Source organism: Xyrauchen texanus, chromosome 29 (assembly GCF_025860055.1).
Source record: "Xyrauchen texanus isolate HMW12.3.18 chromosome 29, RBS_HiC_50CHRs, whole genome shotgun sequence".
NCBI lineage: Eukaryota > Metazoa > Chordata > Actinopteri > Cypriniformes > Catostomidae > Xyrauchen > Xyrauchen texanus.
Genome location: NC_068304.1, coordinates 40111170 through 40134114, shown reverse-complemented (window position 1 = coordinate 40134114; position 22945 = coordinate 40111170). Strand labels below are relative to the sequence as shown.

General features: G+C 41.8%; 1 protein-coding gene across 5 annotated transcripts in view; it reads right to left on the bottom strand.

Moving 5' to 3' along the window:
* The window catches only part of LOC127622734 (semaphorin-3D-like), a 49500-nt gene extending 28041 nt beyond the window's left edge, over window positions 1-21459 (bottom strand). For 2 of the 5 annotated variants that reach the window (XM_052096794.1, XM_052096793.1), the window contains exons 1-6: window positions 13345-13893; window positions 5342-5502; window positions 3322-3384; window positions 3028-3147; window positions 2795-2888; window positions 2161-2289 (exon numbers count right to left, since the gene is read on the bottom strand). In XM_052096794.1, the coding sequence (XP_051952754.1) occupies window positions 2161-2289; window positions 2795-2888; window positions 3028-3147; window positions 3322-3384; window positions 5342-5502; window positions 13345-13711 (934 nt within the window). In that variant the 5' untranslated portion in view covers window positions 13712-13893. Of the gene's footprint in view, window positions 1-2160; window positions 2290-2794; window positions 2889-3027; window positions 3148-3321; window positions 3385-5341; window positions 5503-13344; window positions 13894-16656; window positions 16735-21262 lie in introns of those variants that run through there. The other 3 variants (XM_052096796.1, XM_052096797.1, XM_052096795.1) reach the window with 3 other exon arrangements.
* Between the last annotated feature and the right edge of the window lie 1486 nt (window positions 21460-22945).

Below are 22945 nucleotides of genomic sequence, written 5' to 3'. Positions count from 1 at the left end.
ACATCTACTAATCCACTAAACCTTTTACAAGGTCTACAAGTTTGGAAAGCCTATTAAGAGTATTTACTTAAAAGACTAAACTGTATCGTACTGTTTAGAGGAAATGGTAGGCATTTCCTTTTGGGCTCACAGCACACATTTAATGGATGTTTAATGTAGGAAATCTATGGGTTTAACCTCCATTAATTAACATCAGCCACTGTACGCTCAAGGACTCAAGAGGAAGCCGAGCATGGACCAAAGACATCAATGAGAAGACAAAAAGTGCATTATATTGAGCTCCAGCAGCTGGGTGGTAACTCAAGTGATTTAAAGTATGTCTATTAAGGATTAAACTTATAACTCTTATCATCCAAACTAAGCAGAAGAATTCTAGCACTGCCAGTGCATTAGCCAAAGGTATATTGTACTGTATGACATTTAGTTTTTAGAGTGTGCAATACTTTTTAAACATATTTAAGAGGGCCAAGGTCCAAAACATTATGTATATGAGCTAGTTGACACTTTTTATGGCTATATCTCAAAGTCTTGAGCTGAGTTAATGACATCGCTGAAAAACACGTTTATCCACTTTTGGCAATTTTGACAATGGAGGCCAAATGTCCTCTTCCTGCTATTTGAATTGTGCATCTGTTTTACAAGTAGCTCCATTGGCCTTGAGAAGTGTCCATCAAAACCGAGTGTGTCCCGTCCTTACGTTTTTGAATAGCATCAAGTAATTTACCTCAGGAGTCCGGCTAGGGCGTAGTGAAAAGATTGCCTACATCGCACTGGCTCTGTGATTTCCCCGACAACCAAAGCCCACAATGTCAGGTGGCTTTAAAAAAGTAGACTATACCAGCCATATATGGTTGCCAGATTTCCATCAGTGCAAAACTGATGGAAAGTAAAAGCTAATTCGGATGCGTTGGACTCAGAAAATGCATCTCGAAACCGAACTCAACATTTGGGCTAGAAACCCAAGTCATAAAACTGGCAAGTAAAAGCTCAGATTATATCCAAAAACACATTCTCTGGCAATCGTTTACCTGCCAACTGAGTTCTAGGAACCGTTGCGCCGTTGGAACCCATGATAAGAAAACCACATTTTTCCACGTTCGCCAACAAATATCCACGTAAGTCCATTTAAAACATTGAACAGTTCAGCAACAGATGTGTAATGAGACAGTTCTATTTATGGTGCTTAAAGGTGACTAATTATGCTATTTTCTATTCATTTTGTACCTCAATCGGTGTGGCGGAGGACAAGTGTCAGTTGCCTGAGACCGCCAATCGGCGCATCTGATCACGTGACTCATTGTGGATGACACCGCGGAGACTCACAGCATGTGGAGGCTCATGCTACTCTCCACGATCCACACACAACTCACCACACGCCCCATTGAGAGAACCACTAATCACCACCACGAGGAGTTTACCTCATGTGACTCTCCCCTCCCTAGCAACCGGGACAATTTGGTTGCTAAGGAGACCTGACTGGAGTCACTCAGCACACCCTGGATTAAAACTCACGACTCCAGGTGTGATAGTCATCGTCAATACTCGCTGAGATACCCAAACCCCCTTAATCTGGCCTGTTTTACATTTTCAGTGGCCCGTATGACATTGTCAGTTATTTCTCTAAGACTCCTTTTCTTTTTATGTACAGTATACACTATTATATGCTGTAAGACTCTTAAAAGCCGCACTACGCTGAGGAGAATCAACTGTCAATCATTCAGTTTCAAAATCAGCATGACTCCTTTCAGCAGTTGCGCTACGATTCATTGTTATCTGTTATGCTAATGAAGTTATATTAATTAATTTGGTCCCGAAAATGTTTTTGATTAGAAAATCATTGCATCTATAACATTAACTTCATTGTCAAGACACTTCATTTGTCTAGCTCTCAAAATGTTGAAAAGCAATACATTTTCGTACATTTTTCGTACAAAAAATGCTTGATTGCGATGAATAAATGAATAGAGAGCCACCGAAAACTAGTTCCCAACCAATGTGCTTTTATAACAACTACAAACCGATGTTTTATTTATATAGTGAACCAATATTACACTATATCGTAGAGCTGTGTGCTACAGTCTATTTCTGTTAGCATGTGTTAGCATAAGTTAGCATGTGTTTGCATGAGTCTATTGGACTGAAACGGTAGAAAAGACTGACCGTTGATCCAGTAGTCCTCGGAGATGTCCGTTCGGATGTACTGCTGGTCAGGGGACGGGCCGAGAGAGCGGCTAAATGTGCTGTCCTTCCCCAGGAAATCAGACGCCGTGCCAGTGTACAGATACTGATCTGAAAACAGAGAAAGGGAGCGTCTCAGCGTAAACAGAGCTGCTGCCAGTCGGACTGTAACAAACACGTTTACTACAGATGATCAGCAGTGGTAACAGACACAAATAAACAATAAACTATCTTCTGCTTTGTTCACTATCCTTCACATGTTGTATGCGATCCCTACTGGGATCTGATGTTCCATAAACAAACGAGATCCTGTCTTTGGAGTACGCATGAAAAGCAAGAGGTGTTTATAGATCATGCATTCAGAATTACTCTGAAATGTCAGTTTCAGATATCGTTTGCTGTTTGGACCTCCACCCAACCCACCCGCTCTGTGCCTGTGGATTTGTGTTATTATCTCATTTTGGTTGTATGGAAAACCGTCCTGATTCAGGTCTTTAACTGGAGATTATATTGTGTCTGGTAGGAAGTGTATTTCATATGGCTAATAGCTATAATTGATCAAAGTTTGCTCAGCTTGAACAAAATGAGAAGGAAGATATATTTGATTCGGTGTCACCTGTCAGTACTGAGGTGAAAGTTGCCCGTGGATCAAAAGGACATTTCATTCTGCCAGATTCAACGCTGTTGCTGTGGAGGTGCAGCCAGCAGTCCTGCAAAACACTTATCATTAATATGTTTATCATACAGAAGGAACTACTTAAAATAAACACTGTAGAATAACTTAAGTCAACCAAACTCTGAATACATTCACACACTCAATATGTACTATACCAACACATCAGCCCTTGCCTCTTTGTGACCTTTGACCTCCAAGAATGCACAGGTGGGGTGGAAGGCTCCAGTGCCACAGGCGTAGACGTGGGTCCGATTATAATTGTGTAAAACTCGTATGAAGTTGGCACATTCGGTCTGAGGTAGAGAGGAAAAGAGTGTGTAAAGGAGGATAGAGAGTTCCAGAAATATCTAATACAAGCCTGACACAAGAGATTACAACTCTGTAAGTTCACATACATTATTCACACTTTGAGGTAGTGAGGACAGTCAATATGGTGAAATATTACATTTGTTCTGACGGATACTTACAAAAGGGTTTTTGCCAGCCAGTATACACATATCCACCCTGTCTCTCGGAGCTGGCCAGCTCAGCTGAAAGAGACACACACACACACACACACACACACACTTGTTTTTATATATTTTGAGGACGCTCCATAGACTTCCATGCATTTTATGGGTTTTATACAGCTCTAATGATCATTTCTATCCCCTAACCATAACCCTCACAGAAAGCTTTTTGCATTTTTACATTTTCAAATTACATTTTTTGTTTATGTTTAATAAACCATTTCCCTCATGGGGACCGCTGGCTGTGTCCCACAAAGTAGGTGATATCATATTTTACTATCTTTGTGGGGACATTTGTTCCCCACAATGTAGCATAAACATGGTGCAAACACACACAAACACACACACACATGCACACACACACACACAAACACACACACATGCACACACAAACATACACTCACACACACGCACACACACACACACACACACACACACACACACACATACATGCACACACACACATACACACACACATGCACACACAAACATACACTCACACACACGGCACACACACACACACACACACATGCACTCATACACAAACAACACAAACAGACACACAACACCCACACAAATATACACTCACACACACATGCAGACACACACGCGCACACACTCACACACAAACAACACAAACGGACACATGCACACACACACACATACACTCACACACACATGCACACACACACACAAACATACACTCACACACTCACACACACAAACACACTCATACAAACACACATGCACACACACACTCACAAACAACACAAACAGACACACAAACATGCACTCACACACTCACACAAACACACACACTCACAAACAACACAAACAGACACACAAACATGCACTCACACACTCACACAAACACACACACTCACAAACAACACAAACAGACACACAAACACACAAACATACACTCACACACATGCGCACACACACGCGCACACACTCACACACAAACAACACAAACGGACACACAACACACACACAAACATACACTCACACACACATGCACACACACACAAACATACACTCACACACTCACACACACAAACACACTCATACAAACACACATGCACACACACACACTCACAAACAACACAAACAGACACACAAACATGCACTCACACACTCACACAAACACACACACACTCACAAACAACACAAACAGACACACAAACATGCACTCACACACTCACACAAACACACACACTCACAAACAACACAAACAGACACACAAACATGCACTCACACACTCGCACACACACACACACACACACACACACACACACACACACTCATACACACGCACACACTCGCACACACACTCATACACACACACACACTCACACTCGCTCTAAAACTTACCACCATAAAATTTATTTATAAGCTAAACTGATCCCGAATCACTCACCATGCTTTTGGATATTCTTGTGAGATTAGAGAGGTATAAACAGTGTTGATTAGTATTTGTTCTCCCAGTGAATTCCAGATTATGCTGTCCAAGTATAAACTACAGGGGTACATTTTCTATAATCCAATTCAACTAATCTATGGTGCCTGCAAGTGAACAAGAAGACCCCGTTACAACGCTACTCCATAAAGTCTTTTACCTGATACTTTCTGTAAATATATAGTTAGTAGAAACACAGATGTCACAATAAAAGTGCAAAAGGTGGACAATCAACATGGGCAATCAAATATAAGACATGAGAACATGCCTAACTCAAAAACAACACTTAGGGCCATTAGGCTCCATTTGCACCAACACTTCCCAAAGTAAAACTGCTCAACCAGCTGAAAGACTATTGCCCTGCAGGGTATCTGTCAACCAGTCTGAGAGCGAATGAATGCTCTTCTGAATGCTCCTCGGACCACACATAGTGGAATTTTCTTGCATGCCTTTCACGCAGAACTGATTCTGCACGTCTGCAGGTGTGTGTGTTTAAGGTCTGTTTAAAGTGTGTTTTACCTTTTTGGGGTTTTTATTGATGTTGTCTGGGTTCAGTAGGTAGATGTGGTCTTTGGTTCCCAGTAGTAGTCTACTTCTCTCCTGATCCAACAGAACTGTCTGAAACTGTTGTCCTTCACTGGAACCCACAAATGGCACCACACTTCGAGACTGGATCAGCTCTGGAGAAGTCAAATGACGGTCAGCATTCAGCAACAACAAGTAAATACACAGTTCAATTATACATACATATACCCCTTTCACTCAACATGATGGGTTCAGAATGAAGACTGGAAACTCTTGAATTCAGAAAACTGCAGGAAAATACTTTATATCCCTTTAGTATCTAAATGGCAAATGGTCTGCACTTATATAGCGCTTTTTTAACCTTAGCGGTTACCAAAGCGCATTACACTGTGACTCATTCACACATTCACACACCAATGATGGCAGAGCTGCATGTAAGGTGCCAGCCTGCCATTGGGAGCAACTTGGGGTTCAGTGTCTTGCCCAAGGACACTTCGGCATGTGGAGTCATGTGGGCCGGGAATTGAACCGACAACCCTGTGATTAGTGGCCAAACCGCTCTACCACCTGACCCACAGCCGCCCCAATGAGCTCAATTGTTTCCCCTAGACTGATTATTAGATTACCTGGAGAGCAAAGGTAGACTTTTACTTAAGTATCCAAATGTTGTATAGCTATATATTTTTTACTATACATCAACAATAGAGCGCAACAGTCAACCAATCAGTGATTTGCAGCACGCAAAGTGCACCAAAAGAGCTCTGCAGTGACTGCCCACTCCCATGATGCACTGTGAATGACGCTCTCCCTTTAATCTCCAATTGCTTGTATAATTATATACATCAAATATACTGTATAGTTTATAGACTAATAATCCACAACTTTAAATCAATTGTTTTACATTTTAACATTATTTTAAATTCAATTACATCATCCGCAATGCTTCATGGGACTGTAGTTCATTCCCCATTAAAGACATTTAACACACAGTCTTGTACATTTCGCTTTATATCCTTCAAATCAATGTTTTAAATGTTTCAAACTGGTTGGTTCATGGCACACAACTCTATTATGAAAGGATGTATGAAATCAAGACGGCTGATGAAGTGGACGGGCACTGTTGCGCTCTATTGTGTCGGTTGTTTCAACTTTTGAGACAAAGTTGACTCTTAAATTAAACATAATTAAGGACTTCAGACCATTTCTTGAGCCATAAAAGACCAACTTTTGACATTTTTATCTTGGTTAATAGTGCATCTGAATGCATATTAACTAAAAATTGGTCTGAGCGTATAAAAGCATGCACGTGTGTGTAGTTTTAGATTGCAGCATTGCAATTCCCTAGAGTTGTATCATCTCGCCTCTATTGCCATTTCTGTCCAATCTTGCACTACTCTGTCCTCTCACTCTTCTAATGTACTGAGAGCCCCTATAATCTCTTTATTCTACAATATACGATCAACCGTAACCTCTGGGATATTTATCTTTAGTGCGTTCAGAATCCAGCCTGATAAGATTTCATCCCCTCTTCCACTTCCACAACACCTTTGCCAAAAACTCCTTCCTCTTGCCCTCACATCTGATAAACATTAACCAAGAGACTCTCTTTGAGAATTCACCTGGATCTAATCTGTCCACCCATCGATTATCACACTTCAACACTGCCACAGATTAGCAGAATGGTTAATTTGCAGGACACAAACTCTTGAGCGCTCCAAGGCACTTATGATACATTCTGTTGGTTAGCAGCTCAGACAGCTGACATGCGGTTCAGCTTGGCGCTTTTGTGCATACAATGAATTAAGAACAAAAGTTTTCATGATAACGTAAGCTTAAAAGTTTCAAGCTATCATCACGGACTGAAAGGCATTCTTAGGCCTTGCTCATATTCTCTTCTCTCTGGATACATAATACTTGTCATGTTTTCAAAGCACGTCACGATGTTTGACTAAAGCATCCAGACTTTACAGACTTGGACAGAGTCCTGACAGTTCTCCATCCTTCCCATTGCTTTCCATGCACACAAACATAACCACCTGCCAGCAGCCTCAGAGCAAAAAAATAATAATAATAATAAATTTGGCAGTGTGCACCCAACACACCCTTAAAAGGAGGGCTGCATGTTCATGTATGCTTTCTGATTCTCTCTTTGTTTTATTCACATACATTCCCACCATTCTCCATTCTTGTATTGTTCATTCTTTCATTCTTCAGATTTTCAGCCACCACTCTTCTTGTGCTGTCTGCCATAAACACACATCTAATTTCAACATCCGTGTTATGGTGGGGTCATGGGGTGTTATGGTTATGAGCCTAGAGCATCAAGAGGCTGAATAAATCTTAAGACAAAAGTATTATCCTCGTTGGTCCAGGGTGAGTGCACCTCAATATTTACCAGATAAAAAATCCTTGCCAAAATAAAACCAGATTTATGCTAACTACTGACTAGCTGATGCTAATCTACTCTGCAAACAGTATTGGGCCAGAGCCCTGTTGAATGATCCCTGCTTAGCACTGAGGACTACAGAGATTTATCTGGAGCTCTGGAGCTTTATCTGGATCCATCGGGGGAACACTGGGCATTGGTGCAGGAGCTAATCTCTATATTTGTTTGAGGAAGCTAGCATAGCACTTTGGTGCTTTCTCCATATGTACATTGATTTGTATGATAACTTATAAACTCTGAGTTTGTTAATTGATGGTATATGCCTCTGTTGAAGCCATAAGTCCACATTATTTAAAGTTGATGTTTAAAAAAATGTGTTTGTGATGAGGAGGAGGGCGTGGCCGGGGCGTGATGAAGCATGGCTGGTGCTGAATCAGCGGGAGAGTGAGATAAAGGGGCTTCCGGAGACGGCAGTTCGGGAGAGAGAGACGCACGCGGCCGCGCTTTATGTTTGTTTATGCTAGTTTTAAGTTTACCATTACACTTTATGTTTACTGTTCAGCCTGTTTCCGCCTCCTCCTTGCCCGTCCTTTATGTGTTACAGTGGTGCCAAAACCCAGGAGGGAGGAGGAATGTCCTGTCGTGGAGTCCTCGCCGCTGCCATCCGCCAGGGGATCAGCCACGGACATCTGCCTGGGGATAGAGGGGTTGCTGCTGGCCGCCGAGAGCTGGAGGAACCGTAGGCCAACTGCCGAAGAAGGGGTGGACCGGTTCCATCGGACAGGGGCCGGAGGACTCGCTGCTGTCCACTGGGGGAGGTGCGAGCTGGCGTCTGCCCTCAGTAAGAGAGCGACCGGGAGCTAGCGAGCAAGTTCTTCTCTCTCTCCTCTCTCTCTCTGTGTTTCTCTGCTCGCCCTTACCCTCTCCCCACGCCTCCCTTCATCTCTCCCCCCAGGTTCACAGGAGGCGGGTTGGACCACCGGCTGACAGAATGGCCAGAAGGGCAGCGCCCTCAGGTGGTGCCCCAGCCTAAATCGGGTGGGAGAGGAGTGTGGCGAAGAGGAGGGCATGGCTGGTCCGTGATGGAGAATGGCCAGCACTGAATCAGCTGATCAGAAGGAGAGCGAGATAAAGGGATGGCCAGAGACGCCGGTTCGGTTTGTTTATGCTGGCTTTAAGTTTACCATTAACTTTATGTTTACTGTTCAGCCGGTTCCCGCCTCATCCTTGGCCGTCCTTGACTTGTTACAGTGTTCAATAGCAAACTTTTCACTTCTATTCGAACTGTAAATGACGCAGTCGAGTCCCCCTACACTCTCAAACTAAATATTAGCATATATCTGAATATTTTGCAATGCTTGATTGTAGTTCATTCCCTCATTAAAGTTCAATCTTTACATTTTTGCTGCACAGTTCAACCTTCATATTGAAAGCCATTTCAGCCCTGTAAGCAAGGGCAGCAAGCTTAGAAGTTGAAAACACAATAAACTAATGCATAATTTGAGGAGTTGACAAATTTAAGTCCCCCCAGCTATTCACCAGACACAGGGCCACACATTAAAGCTAATGTCACAAAGTGAGACTTCATTTAAAATGTCTCAGAAAGTAAAAGATTATACACTTAGGAGCAATCAATATCCTTGCTGAGGGTTGGGCAGAGAGCCAAACTAGTGGAAAACTAGAGGAACTCTGTGAACAGTACATTAAGGAGACCCATGACCATATTTATGTCCTGCTTGTTTTACATCTGTTTAGAGAACCGCTGCCAACTGGGAGCCATATAGTTATAAATTAATTGTGTACTGTACTGTGAGCTCTTTAAAGTGCTGTTTTCCTATTGCAAAATAAGACAGAGTGTATATGTGTGTGTCCTATTTGCACAACACTTTATAATCATGACTCTGACATGCATGTCTATAACCATCATACATGTACACTTTACGTCAAACACAAGAAAATATACAATCAATAACAGTCACTCAGGTTTCTCGTCTTTTATAGAAATGTTTACACAACCTGAAGCTAACATTGTAATGTTTTTTACTGACTTTGCTGCTCATTGTCAGCTAGGGGCCAGAATGTGATGTTGTCGACAGACGGGACATTGTTTAGCTAAGAAATCTTTTTAATGCTGATCACATGGTCCACTTTTAGCTATCCTTTGGGAGAAAAACAAGGCAATTTTAATGCATGGGTGGGAGGAACGTTGGTGAACTGGCCCTGAGGTGTACACATCAATGATTCTGATGTTCACAGCGAGTCCTGCATTCTTCAGGATAATGACGGGCTCCTTTTAAGGAGTGCACTGATACAGAAAAGGTGCCTTTTTTATGGGAGCATCTGCTAAGATGATGGATTGTCAATGACGTCTCCAAGCACTCGGCATCCTCTCCAACAGGACCAAACATGGAGTGGAACGGCAAGGTTAAAGATGTACGTGAAACTGACCCGCTCACTGTGGCTAAATGGATTAAGGCCTATTGACACCGAGACTGAATATCTGGCAATGTACGGCATGTATACATTCAGGGAGTTTAATAAACAGAGCCACAGACATATTTTTTTTCCTTCAGTGGCATAAAACAAACACTGAATTTGCTTAAGTCAAGAATCGCAAAATGGTGATTTTCAATGATTTTAGTGCTGATTTATATCGCGTCTATAATCATGTACACATGACATTGAACAAACTGTAGCCAACATGTGTCAGTGCACATAAACGAGTAAGGACGCATTGTTAATTTTCACAGTTGTTTTCTTTTACGCCTCACCTGTTTTATAGCATCACGCATGTTTATCTGGTCTTTAACTCTCACTCATTATAAACACAGGGCAAGGCTATGTGTGTGTGTGTTTGAGCGTGTGTCACTTTTATAGTGTGTCTGCGCAACTCACGCTGGATCACTGTAGAGCGTTAATGTATTATTGAGTTATCAAAACCTTTGAAGCCGCAGCTGCAGTCGAGTGATCAAACACAACAACAGGTACGTGGAGAGAGAGAGTCACAGCATGAAACAGCGGTTAGCAAATAACACAGGATATGTAGATAGTTATGTCAAGAATCTGGGGTTATTTCAGACCATGCAGTTCTGTAGTAACTCTTGTTCTGACATAGTCGTTTATTAACTGTGCAATCCAGACAACTTGGACCTCAATGCGATAATTAAGAAATATACGTTTGTGCATCAATCAAAGCCTGCGTTTTCACCAATTGTGCTTGTGAAATTGCGATTACTATTTGCATGTGTAACAGGAGCCTATAGCCTCCTTGTTAGAGCACATGCCTCCCATGCCAGAGACCTAGGTTCAAGTCCTGTATGGAGTGGGTAGAACAAGAGTGTCACATTGGTGCCGTGACCTGGATGGGAGTGAGGTTTAGGGGGGTGAGTGAAACAGGAGCCAGTTGGTAGATAACTGTGCAGTGTGTATACTCTACTCTCCTGACCTCAACAGGTGCACTGACACCTGTCAAGGCTGTAGCCTTTAGCCTCTGTGTTAGAGCACCCGCCTCCCATGCTGGAGACCTAGGTTCGAGTCCCGTACGGAGCGGGTAGAACAAGAGCGTCGCACATGTTGTGCACATTTTTACAATAATGGATGAGCAACTTTTCTAAAGTTAATAAAAGTGGTATTTGGCCATGCAAAACGTGCCGCCACAATGCCGTGGCATTGCTATGCAGTTGCTAAAGAGTGTTTTATAGCGTGTTACTATGCGTTTGCTAGGTTGCTCTAGTGGTTGCTAAGTGGTTGCTTCGTAGGTGTGGGTAAAAATATTGATTTTCCGATGTTTCGCGATATTCATTCCGTCAATCTCGATACCGATACTTAAATCCCGAGATCGATCTTTGACTCTATGCACAACCCCTCCCCTTCAATGTGAGGAAATCACTCACATTTACAACCAAATTTTTAGCTGGCTGGTAAATGTTTATATTATGTTGTATAGTGGTGGACTTTTCAGCAGCATAATTCTTTCACTGCGTTTTGAGAGTAAAAGTTGTTCCGTGTAATGTGTGTCCAAAGACGAGATCCACACGACCCATTTGTCATTAAATAATGTCTCTTTTAATACACTTTCAGCTCTCTAAATGAGTTGTTGATCAAAAACAACAAAACATAAACATTTATTTCTAATAATGCATCGCACTCGAATCTCTATAGACGCTCTTTATAGAAATGCTGGTTTTGTTAAAGAGACAGTACCAGTTTTAGCATGTGCTCAACAAATCAATATAAATACTTGTAAATATATGCAATTAAACAATAAACATGTATCAAAAGATAACACATGAATAATAATATCTTATTTATTGATTGGATACATGGATTTGTTCCTTTTTAAAGGTGCAATATGTAACAATTTCATGTAATATTCGCCTTTTTTTGCCAATGTGTGAACGGCTTGTAATGCAACTTAAAAAATGAGCCCTTCCCAGACTTCCTAGGTTGACTATTAAAGCCTGTAGACTGATGTTCATGTAAAGGGATTTGCCGGGAAAATCCAATGGATGTGACGTTTATGAGCGCTCCTGAGAGTCTCAGTGCTTCTCTTCCGCTATACAACAGCATCAACAAACTGCAATACAACATTTACATTTACATTTATGCATTTGGCAGACGCTTTTATCCAAAGCGACTTACAGTGCACTTATTACAGGGACAATCCCCCCGGAGCAACCTGGAGTTAAGTGCCTTACTTTAGGACACAAGATGGTGTATATATATATATATATATATATATATATATATATATATATATAATCAAAAGGGACATTATAACTGAAATATACCCATATGGATTGATAAAATCTGAATTGAAACAACTTGAATCAAGAGCTTGTTTCAATACCCAGCCCTATTGCTTAATGGCCAAAGTAAAAAAAAAGCCCAACTCAAGTCTCTATGATATTTTGATCCATGAATATGGCTCTGGTCCCTCCTTCAGGGCAAGTCTATAGAATCGGTTCACCCATTTTAGGGTCTGCCAAGCAAAAAAACAGTAAGGAATAGCACAGCTCTCCTCAACAAGCCACTCAGTTAGGAGTTTCATTTGTTTTCATAACACAAACTGTATGGGACGAGGGATTAGTTTACATTTCTGAACACTATAGAAGTTTTGTGGTCCGTTCTGCATAACGCGGCGGCACATTTTAGCTGATCGGCCACAAAGTGCATCGGCCCACCGGGAAAATGCCCGATATGCCAGATTACCAGTCCAGCCCTGCTTATCACCACTAACTGGGAACAAACTGTAATGGATAAAAAGTATATATGTCTCTCTGAGTCTCTGTGTACTCCCAGTAAATCTAAGACACAACTGTGATATGCAGCACATCCCTTATGCACATTCAATCAGTCGTACATGAAGTCTAAATATTGACCTTATTCACACACGAGTTATAAACCTCTCATCACTAAATGCTAAATGTACTTTATAATGTGCCTTTTAAATATAACAAACGTTCAAGCAGATAAAAATAGCACTAATGATCCTCAATCATTCCTATCTCAAACTAGAGTTTCAATACAGAGATTTACTGCATGCTTTGATTACAATGATCAAATACAAATCTTAAATAAAGTATAGAAGTCACAACAGGACTGACTTTACCTTTGTAGCTGAGTTTAACTCTTGGCACACTCTCCTTTGTGCAGTTCACCATCGGCAGAGAGACGGAGAGCACCAACAGCACGCAGAAGTACCGCTTTATCCTGACCCTCTTGGCCCAGCACGGCATCCCGTCCTGGGGGAGACTCTGGCGTCTGCTCCTGTGGTGGTCTGGTTCTCCTGTAGTCTTCATGATAGGAGACGAGAGCTCTGCTGTGGCGGATCTGTGCTGGAATGAACAGTTACGAGTCATCCAAGGGAGTGTCTGGGCATCTTTGTGGGAGACGCGTGTGTGTGCATTTGAGAACTTGTTAAATCCCAAGCGAATGCTCAGCTGCTTTACTGTGGTCTCTCTCAGGCACCTCTGCATTTGGGCAGCCCAGCATCAGCTGCTGCACTATTCAAATCCTTCCTTTTGTCCACCAACGTGTATACTTTCCCTCTCTCGCTCTTTCTCGTTTTATAAATCTGTTTGTCTCCAAACAAAAGGTCAGCTTGACGAGGACAGCCACGTTTTGCCTTTCTTTTATTTGCTCACACCCATCTCATCTGCTCTGTCCCCGAGGTTCTTGCACAACATACGGTTGAGGCGGCGATCGTGTCTGAATCTCTGCTTCATTAGTCAACAGAGTGGCATGAAATTGGGGGAGTAAGCGAGGAAACTGTAGTAGCACACGAGGGATAAAGGCGGCCGGTGACGACGGTTTGAGAGAGAGAGAAAACGGGCAGCTGCTCTGTATGTGTTTATGTTTGTGTGTTTTTGTTTAAGTGTATCATTAATTTGTATTTAAATTGTCAAGCCGGTACTCGCCTCCTCCTTCCCCATCTTAACCCCTTTACATTGGTGCCGAAACCCGGGAAGGAGGAGGGATGCCTGTTGCAGAGTCCTTGATAATGTCGTCCAACCATGGGGGTGCCGCTGCCATCCGCCGGAGGATGGAGTAGCCTGACCGCCAGGACGCGGGGAACGGCCGCCGTCCGTGGGGCGAGTGGGGAATGGACTCCCCGACCACCTGGCGTGATGGAGCCGCTGCCAGTGGCAGAGGAGTGCCCCAGAAACACGGAGGGGTCGAGAGAAGGAGGCTGTCTGCGAGAGGAGGAGGTAAGAGACTCCCCGACCACCTGGAGCGGAAGGAAATTGTGACGTACACCCCCCCTCCTCTCTGAGATGGGGGATGTACGTCATGCCGGTGGCTCACCGGCCTGAGACAACGGCAGGAGGAGTGTAGAGTGGAGGAGGGCGGGGCCGGGCTGGAATGATGCACGCACGGTCCCCAATCAGCCTGTTGGGGCACGCGAGGGATAAAGGTGGCCGGTGACGACAGTTCGAGAGAGAGAGAATTACAGTCAGCTGCCCTGATTGTGATTGTGCTTTTGTGTGTTTTTGTTTAAGTTTATCATTAAACTTTATTAATATTGTCAAGCTGGTTCTCGCCTCCTCCTTTCCCCATCTTAACCCCTTTACAGGTTTCCTCTTCAGTGGTGTTTAGAGATGTTGGACCTCCTCAACAGGGATTTAAGGAGAGCTCAAGTGGGTCATGCAAATTTTGTGTTAGGATTTTTCACAAATTCATATTATAGAAGCAAATCCTAACTGTAGTTAATATAAGATAATGCACTAACGAAATTTTATCCTAAATGAGTTCCTAACTGAAATTGCCATGTAACCAAGCAGATAAGATGGGATACTAAAGTTAGGATCTTTCTGTAACACCCCCTGGAGCACAAATATCTGGAAGGCTGCTGGACTCAAGAGATAGCATGCACAACAATCAAGTGAAACGTCCAGATGAATGTCAATGAATTTCCTTCGGCGGCCCGAAATTTCACTTGGGCGGCTGCCAAAAAATTGTCATTGCCTGAAAACCCCTGTTTTTTCTATTCTCATCTAGGGCTGTTACAATTTTGAAATTTGTCAGATGACAAATAATTGCTATTATGGTGATTAATCGTCTGTTTTAGGGCCGTGACGATTAATTGTCTTTTTAGGACTTTCACCATTAATTGTAATTTTTACATATTTAATTTCAATTTATAAACCAAATAACAAAATAATGTTTTAAATAGCAAAATATTTCTAAATACTTACAAAATGTCTCTCTTTTTGGTCAACTTTAGTTTTAGTAAATTTTACATTTACACATATATATATTTTTTTTAATAAAAAATAAATTACATTTATATATATATAATTTGTATTATATTATGTAACGTTCACATGCTATTTTAATGCTCTTTGATTAAATCGACCAGCTCTTATTTCTCATGAAGCAAAACCTTTCGAATATTTGAATATCTAATAATCGCGGATGTCTCAAATAATTTGCTTCATGGCCCACCCCTAATCGTCACCATATCATACTATTATGAGTACTCATGAGGCTGTGTTGTGTTTATTTGTTGAATCTGTGTCACACTATTAAAATCCCAGGGCATGCTGAGTGACTCCAGTCAGGTCTCCTAAGCAACCAAATTGTCCCGGTTGCTAGGGAGGGTAGAGTCACATGGGATAACCTCCTTGTGGTCACTATAATGTGGTTCTCGCTCTCAGTGGGGCGTGTGGTGAGTTGTGCGTGGATGTTGCGGAGAATAGCATGAAGCCTCCACACACGCTACGTCTCCACGGTAACAAGCTCAAGCCACGTGATAAGATGCGCGGATTGACGGTTTCAGACGCGGAGGACACTGAGATTCGTCCTCCACCACCCGGATGTGTAACACCCAGATTGGGAATTGGGCGTTACACATTGGGGAGAAAAATGTGTAATTTATAAATAAATAAATAATCCTTACAGCACTAATAAACACATAGAATCTGTGTTTGGTGAACCTAAACAAGCCTAAATACTAGGGGTGTAACGGTTCAAATTACTCACGGTTCGGTTTGTATCACGGTTAACCATAGTAAGCACAAAATGAACATGGTTACTGTCATGGTTACAATACTCTAGTAGTATCAAGGTTATTAAATGGAAACTACAGTATTACTGTTGTAAATGGTTAATTGTATCAAAACTTCTGCCAAGAGAACCATTGTGACAACAGTCATTGTTACATAAGTCATGGTTGCTACAATATTACTATAGTAAAACCATTGTTCCTATATGGCTACTACAGTATCACTACATAAAACAATAGCTCATTTTCGTATGAGTACCAAAAACAACAACATTTCTCTAAACTCAACATATTAAATGAATACCTGCATTATTACGCTACATGCATCAACATGAAGTGCAAGTCAAACTCAACTCAACGTATATTCAACGCTCAGAATCTGTACATCACCATAGAAGAAATGTAAGCACAGCGTACTTCTAGCGGGAAGACTGGCAGCTGTACATGATCACACCATTAGCGGGGTAACTCCTAGCCAATCACATGTAAGCCGTTGCTTTATAAGTCTGCTCACAATCACATTGCTGATTCAGTGTGCAAACACGGCAACCTCCTCCACCCCACCACCACCTGTTGAGCCCTGTCCCGCAGGGGGGTAGGCTCCTCGCCCCTGCCTCCTATCTCCGGCAGGACATGACGGTTCCGGGTACAACTCCCTCGGACCACCGGACGGGGCCTACGCCAAAGAGAGAAACATTACTTTCTGTTTTACATTTATCAAATAAACGGCATCTTAAACTTCACTCAAGCCTGCGTATCTTCCCGATAGAAATAAACTTGCTGTTAAAATGCATACGAGAAGGGATGTCGTAACGCGACACGAGTATTTTAATCGTATGTGGAAATCCCACATCTTCATCAATGGAGTAAGGGCAACATAACTTTGGCTATGAACACCACAAGTGCTTTAGTTCTTGCTTCATGTCTGTCCGAACAAGCAGCAAGTGCCTGTTTAAAGACTGAAGGGAGTGTGTCTGTGTGCAGTTTCAGGCTCACCGTGCGCTATAGATCCTCGGGTGATGTCAGCGTAAATATCTAATCAAATATGGATGTATTACCAGTATACAGCACTCGTGTCAAACAATGTCTGCATGTTTTTTGACCATTGATGTTATAATTGACTTAAATGACGAAAGGGCTTCTAACTTGCGGCTTGTTTTCTCTGTGATGTCATCATCTGATTTAACATGTTTACCCACGTGAAACACAGGCCGAGTGTCCATCTATAGAGACATACAGGTACATTAGCGGAGGTTACAACTGAGCATGTCTATTTAATCCAAATGCATTATTAAACTAGAGATGAAGTGTAAATGACTACCGAACCGTGTTTGGCGAACCCGACCCCTGCCGAGAACAACACAAAGCTCCTAATAATGAACCTGGGCTGACCTTAAGTGGAGCTGAACAGTAAAATAATGTCGTGGACTATGTGGTGGGTGTAAATCTGTGCTGAGTAAATAATATTCATTTCAACATAAGCACACGCCGACACCAAGGCTGATATATTTTCATAGCACACTAATAACAACATACTGCCTTCATAACATCAACAGAAGGTCATATCACTGCTCAAGGTGGTGGTTAGACTCTGTAACAGTGATTTGTAGAGAAATTAAATCATATCCTATCATTTTCCCTCTCGAATGATTTACTCAGTTACCTTTCATTTATTCCTGACTATGGATATATGTATTTTTTGGCTTTGTTATTTTATACAGCTTCATAACTTTTACCTTGAACAGCTCTTATTAAAACAGTCAGCTCCTGTGGTTGCCAGATGTATGGCTAAAGTTTTGTTAATTTAAACAGAAAATTCAAAAGCCAAAATGTATATATATATATATAAACAGAGGGACAGAGGAAAAAGTGCTCTGACTGAACTGAAATAAGCTACGTTTGGCAACGTTCATTAATTATTATACTTGACTGTAATTGTACTGTTATGACTGAAGTTAAATTACTCAAAATAGAGTAATTATCTAAATATTTCAATGCTATCATGGTCTTCATAATCAGGATTTACTCTATAGCTTACATGAAAATTGCAATAACAATTTCAATGGAAAGTTATGCCTGGGAAACGGAGTTATTGATGAATCAATTTTGAACACTTGTCCACAAATGAACCGCTCATAAGAGTCATTCGCTCGGGAATCGGACTGCACCGGCCGCGCTGTGTGTTTCTTACGGTTGACTCAAACCGGCTCGTAAGAGTCATTCTCTCGGGAATCGGACTACACCGGCCGCGCTGTGTGTTTCTTACGGTTGACTCAAACCGGCTCGTAAGAGTCATTCTCTCGGGAATCGGACTACACCGGCCGCGCTGTGTGTTTCGTACGGTTGACTCAAACCGGCTCGTAAGAGTCATTCTCTCGGGAATCGGACTACACCGGCCGCGCTGTGTGTTTCGTACGGTTGACTCAAACCGGCTCGTAAGAGTCATTCTCTCGGGAATCGGACTACACCGGCCGCGCTGTGTGTTTCGTACGGTTGACTCAAACCGGCTCGTAAGAGTCATTCTCTCGGGAATCGGACTACACCGGCCGCGCTGTGTGTTTCGTACGGTTGACTCAAATGAACCGGCTCGTAAGAGTCATTCACTCGGGGATCGAACTCACGACTCCAGGGGATGTAGTCAGCGTCAATACTCACTGAGCTACCCAGGCCCCTCAAATTTTATTTCTATTTCTCAACAACTTTTCCTCAAAGTTTCCTGCAGTCTGTAAACCTGATTTAAGGCAATTCTAGTATCCACAGTCGCTCATGAGGGTCATCATTACTCACAGATAAGTGCATTCTGCAACATAATGTCTTAGGTTGTGTTTGATTGAGCCAAATCCATGTTTAATGATACACTTTTAATCCCCCTCTCATCTTTAAAGGAGACACATTTTCAGCTTGCAGAAAGAGAGAGAGAGAGCACGGAGAGAGCCAGGTGCATATCTGATGACACAGAGCAGAGGAAGAGAAGAAATTCCTCCCAGCCAACATTCCCAAACCTCATTATGAGCTCTGAATACCTAACACTCAGCCTGTTTGTCTGTGAGTGACAGGTTTAGGGAATTATAGGTAATTTAATACATCCTGAGAGGAACCTCTATAGCGTAAAGGAGAGTGGACAAAGTGCTCGGATAACGTCTCCTCTCGATTAGCGGTGTTTAGAGTGAGGGGATTGAAAGCTGTTCCCCATATACAGGTAAAGAAGGAGCGGATCATGTAAGGTTAACGCCGTGAGAAGGAAGAATTTCTTCATCAGAGGTGTTTGACACTGTTCTGTGTTTTTATCATGGGTGTTTAGGTGTGTAAGACCGCTGACAGAAGCCCTTTGAGAGAGACTAAGCTGAAGACAGCATGTCAGTCAGTCATGTTGGTCATGAGAACAACACATACATGCATATAGCAGAGTACATAATGGGATGTCAGGTAAACCAGAAGCACTGCATGAGCGCTACATCCTAAAGAGACTGAAGAGAGAGACAGAAGTCTAAAAGACTAATGGCACTTCTGTGCTAAATCCTCTTAACACCCATGTGGCACTATGCTCTGAAGACGTACAGTAAACATACTTCCTGTCCTACTCTGACTCTTCCCCAACATGCACAGAGTAATTCCCAACCTGCTCTCATAGAACGCCCAATTCCCAAGTCCTCTCCAAGTCCTCGTGGTGGCGTAGTGACTCGCCTCAATCTGGGTGGTGGAGGACGAATGATCTTGCTTTGGTTTATATTTCAGCATTATATATAATGTCCCTTTTGTTCACGTTTTCACTGTAATAGTTACTAGAATTGTTAAATTATCTCATAATTTTCTCACCCTCATCCCATCTCATATGTGTATGACTTTCTTTCATCTGCAGAACACAATTTAAGATTTTTAGAAGAATTTCTGAGCTCTTTTACTCCATAAAGTGGAAGTGAATGGGTGCCAATATTTTAAAGCTCAAAAAGTAATCCATAAATCAGCATAAAAGTAATCCATAAATCAGCATAAAAGTAATCCATAAGACTCCAGTGGTTTAATCAATATCTTCAGAAGTGATGTGATAGGTGTGGATGAGAAACAGAGAAACAGATCACATGTTTTTGGTGATTCACATTCTTCTCTGCATATCGCCCCCTGCTGGGCTGGCAGAAGAACTTCTAGCAAAAAAGTGACATAAATTGTGATCTTTTTCTCACTCACTTTTTCTCACAGCTATCATATCACTTCAGAAGACATAGATTAAACCACTGGAGTCTTATGGATTACTTTTATGCTGCCTTTATGTGCTTTTTGGAGCTTCAAAGTTCTGGTCACCATTCACTTGCATTGTATGGACCAAAAGAGCTGATACATTCTTCTAAATATCTTCATTTGTGTTCTGCAGAAGAAAGAAAGTCACACACATCTGGGATGACATGAGGGTGAGTAAATAATGTGAGAATTTCATTTTTTGTGTGAACTATCCCTTTAAAGTAATAGCTCAGCCATAATATAATATTCCATCATTATTTCCCAACACTCATGTTGTTCCAAACCTGTTTGACCTTCTGTATTCTGTGAAACCCAAAATATGTTAGACAGAATGTTAGGGACTGACCGTCTCAGTCACCATTCACTTTCAAAATATAGAGAATAAAAAACACATTCACTGAAAGTAAACCGTATTTTTTAAAGTAACTGTACTTTTAATTGAGTACAGTTTTTGCTACTCAACCCACCTCTGGAAGTGCTGCTTTATATTAATGAATAACAAATGACTGGGGCGTGGCCAAAATGATAATATGATAATGAGGCACCTTCCTTTGTAAAGCTGATTAGAACAGTACGTGTTGTGAAAAACCGCAATAAAAATAAAATAATTAAAGAATGTAATTATTATTATAAATATGGTGCCACAACGGTTATATTTCTTAAAACTTCCTCTGTGTCAAACTGTTGAAATAATGCTGAAAATTAACATTTTGATTACGTTTTAAACAGATGTACCTCATGTACACAATACAATAAAAAACTGAATATATTAATAATAATGAAATACCTGTGAGAGCTGTTATCAGTCGTTATTTTCTGCAACTCTGACACTTCACGATCCGTTATTTTCCGTTATTTTAAATCATGCTTGCAATTTATTGCAGACATGTCCAATGTTGCATAACTAAGTTCTCCTCAGCTTAAGGAGTTGAAATGCATAAAAAGAAAACAAATAAAGGGAGAAACGAACTGTTCTTTGAGTGTGACTGGACAGTGATTCTGGCAGAGGTCTCCGGCGCGGCGGGGCGGGGCAGAGGCGGGGAGGGGCGGGGCAGAGGAGGGCACGATTGAGCTTGAGGTTGGGATGGGCGTGTCGATACCGTCCTTCACCCTTCCAGTCATAGTGCTCGTTCAAAGAGGAGCATGATACAGATTTCATTATGTTTTATTATGGGATGAGTGACAATTACATTTTTGTTTATTTAAATTCAGAGTTGAAAACATTGATAATGATCTGTAATCGTTGATAAATGATAACATTAAGAAAATGTACCATGGATTTTCTGTAGTAATATTGTATTAGCCATAACTGTAGTAATCATGTTTTTATTTTTATTTTTTTTATTTTGGGGAGCAGTAACCAAGGTTACAATTAACCATGTTTTACTACAGCATTACTGTCGTGTCCATATGGTACCTTGGTTTTAGTAATAGTAAACATATAACAATAATAATAATATACAGTATATGGTTAAGTTTGAGGTTGTATATGTGGCTTATTGGCCTACTAAATATTTTTTAAAGGGTACACAAAGCAGCCTAATTATTTTCTGTTTAGGCCCATATATACAGTATATACACTCACCTAAAGGATTATTAGGAACACCTGTTCAATTTCTCATTAATGCAATTATCTAATCAACCAATCACATGGCAGTTGCTTCAATGCATTTAGGGGTGTGGTCCTGGTCAAGACAATCTCCTGAACTCCAAACTGAATGTCAGAATGGGAAAGAAAGGTGATTTAAGCAATTTTGAGCGTGGCATGGTTGTTGGTGCCAGACGGGCCGGTCTGAGTATTTCACAATCTGCTCAGTTACTGGGATTTTCACACACAACCATTTCTAGGGTTTACAAAGAATGGTGTGAAAAGGAAAAACATCCAGTATGCGGCAGTCCTGTGGGCTGAAAATGCCTTGTTGATGCTAGAGGTCAGAGGAGAATGGGCCGACTGATTCAAGCTGATAGAAGAGCAACTTTGCCTGAAATAACCACTCGTTACAACCGAGGTATGCAGCAAAGCATTTGTGAAGCCACAACACGCACAACCTTGAGGCGGATGGGCTACAACAGCAGAAGACCCCACCGGGTACCACTCATCTCCACTACAAATAGGAAAAAGAGGCTACAATTTGCAAGAGCTCACCAAAATTGGACAGTTGAAGACTGGAAAAATGTTGCCTGGTCTGATGAGTCTCGATTTCTGTTGAGACATTCAGATGGTAGAGTCAGAATTTGGCGTAAACAGAATGAGAACATGGATCCATCATGCCTTGTTACCACTGTGCAGGCTGGTGGTGGTGGTGTAATGGTGTGGGGGATGTTTTCATGGCACACTTTAGGCCCCTTAGTGCCAATTGGGCATCGTTTAAATGCCACGGCCTACCTGAGCATTGTTTCTGACCATGTCCATCCCTTTATGGCCACCATGTACCCATCCTCTGATGGCTACTTCCAGCAGGATAATGCA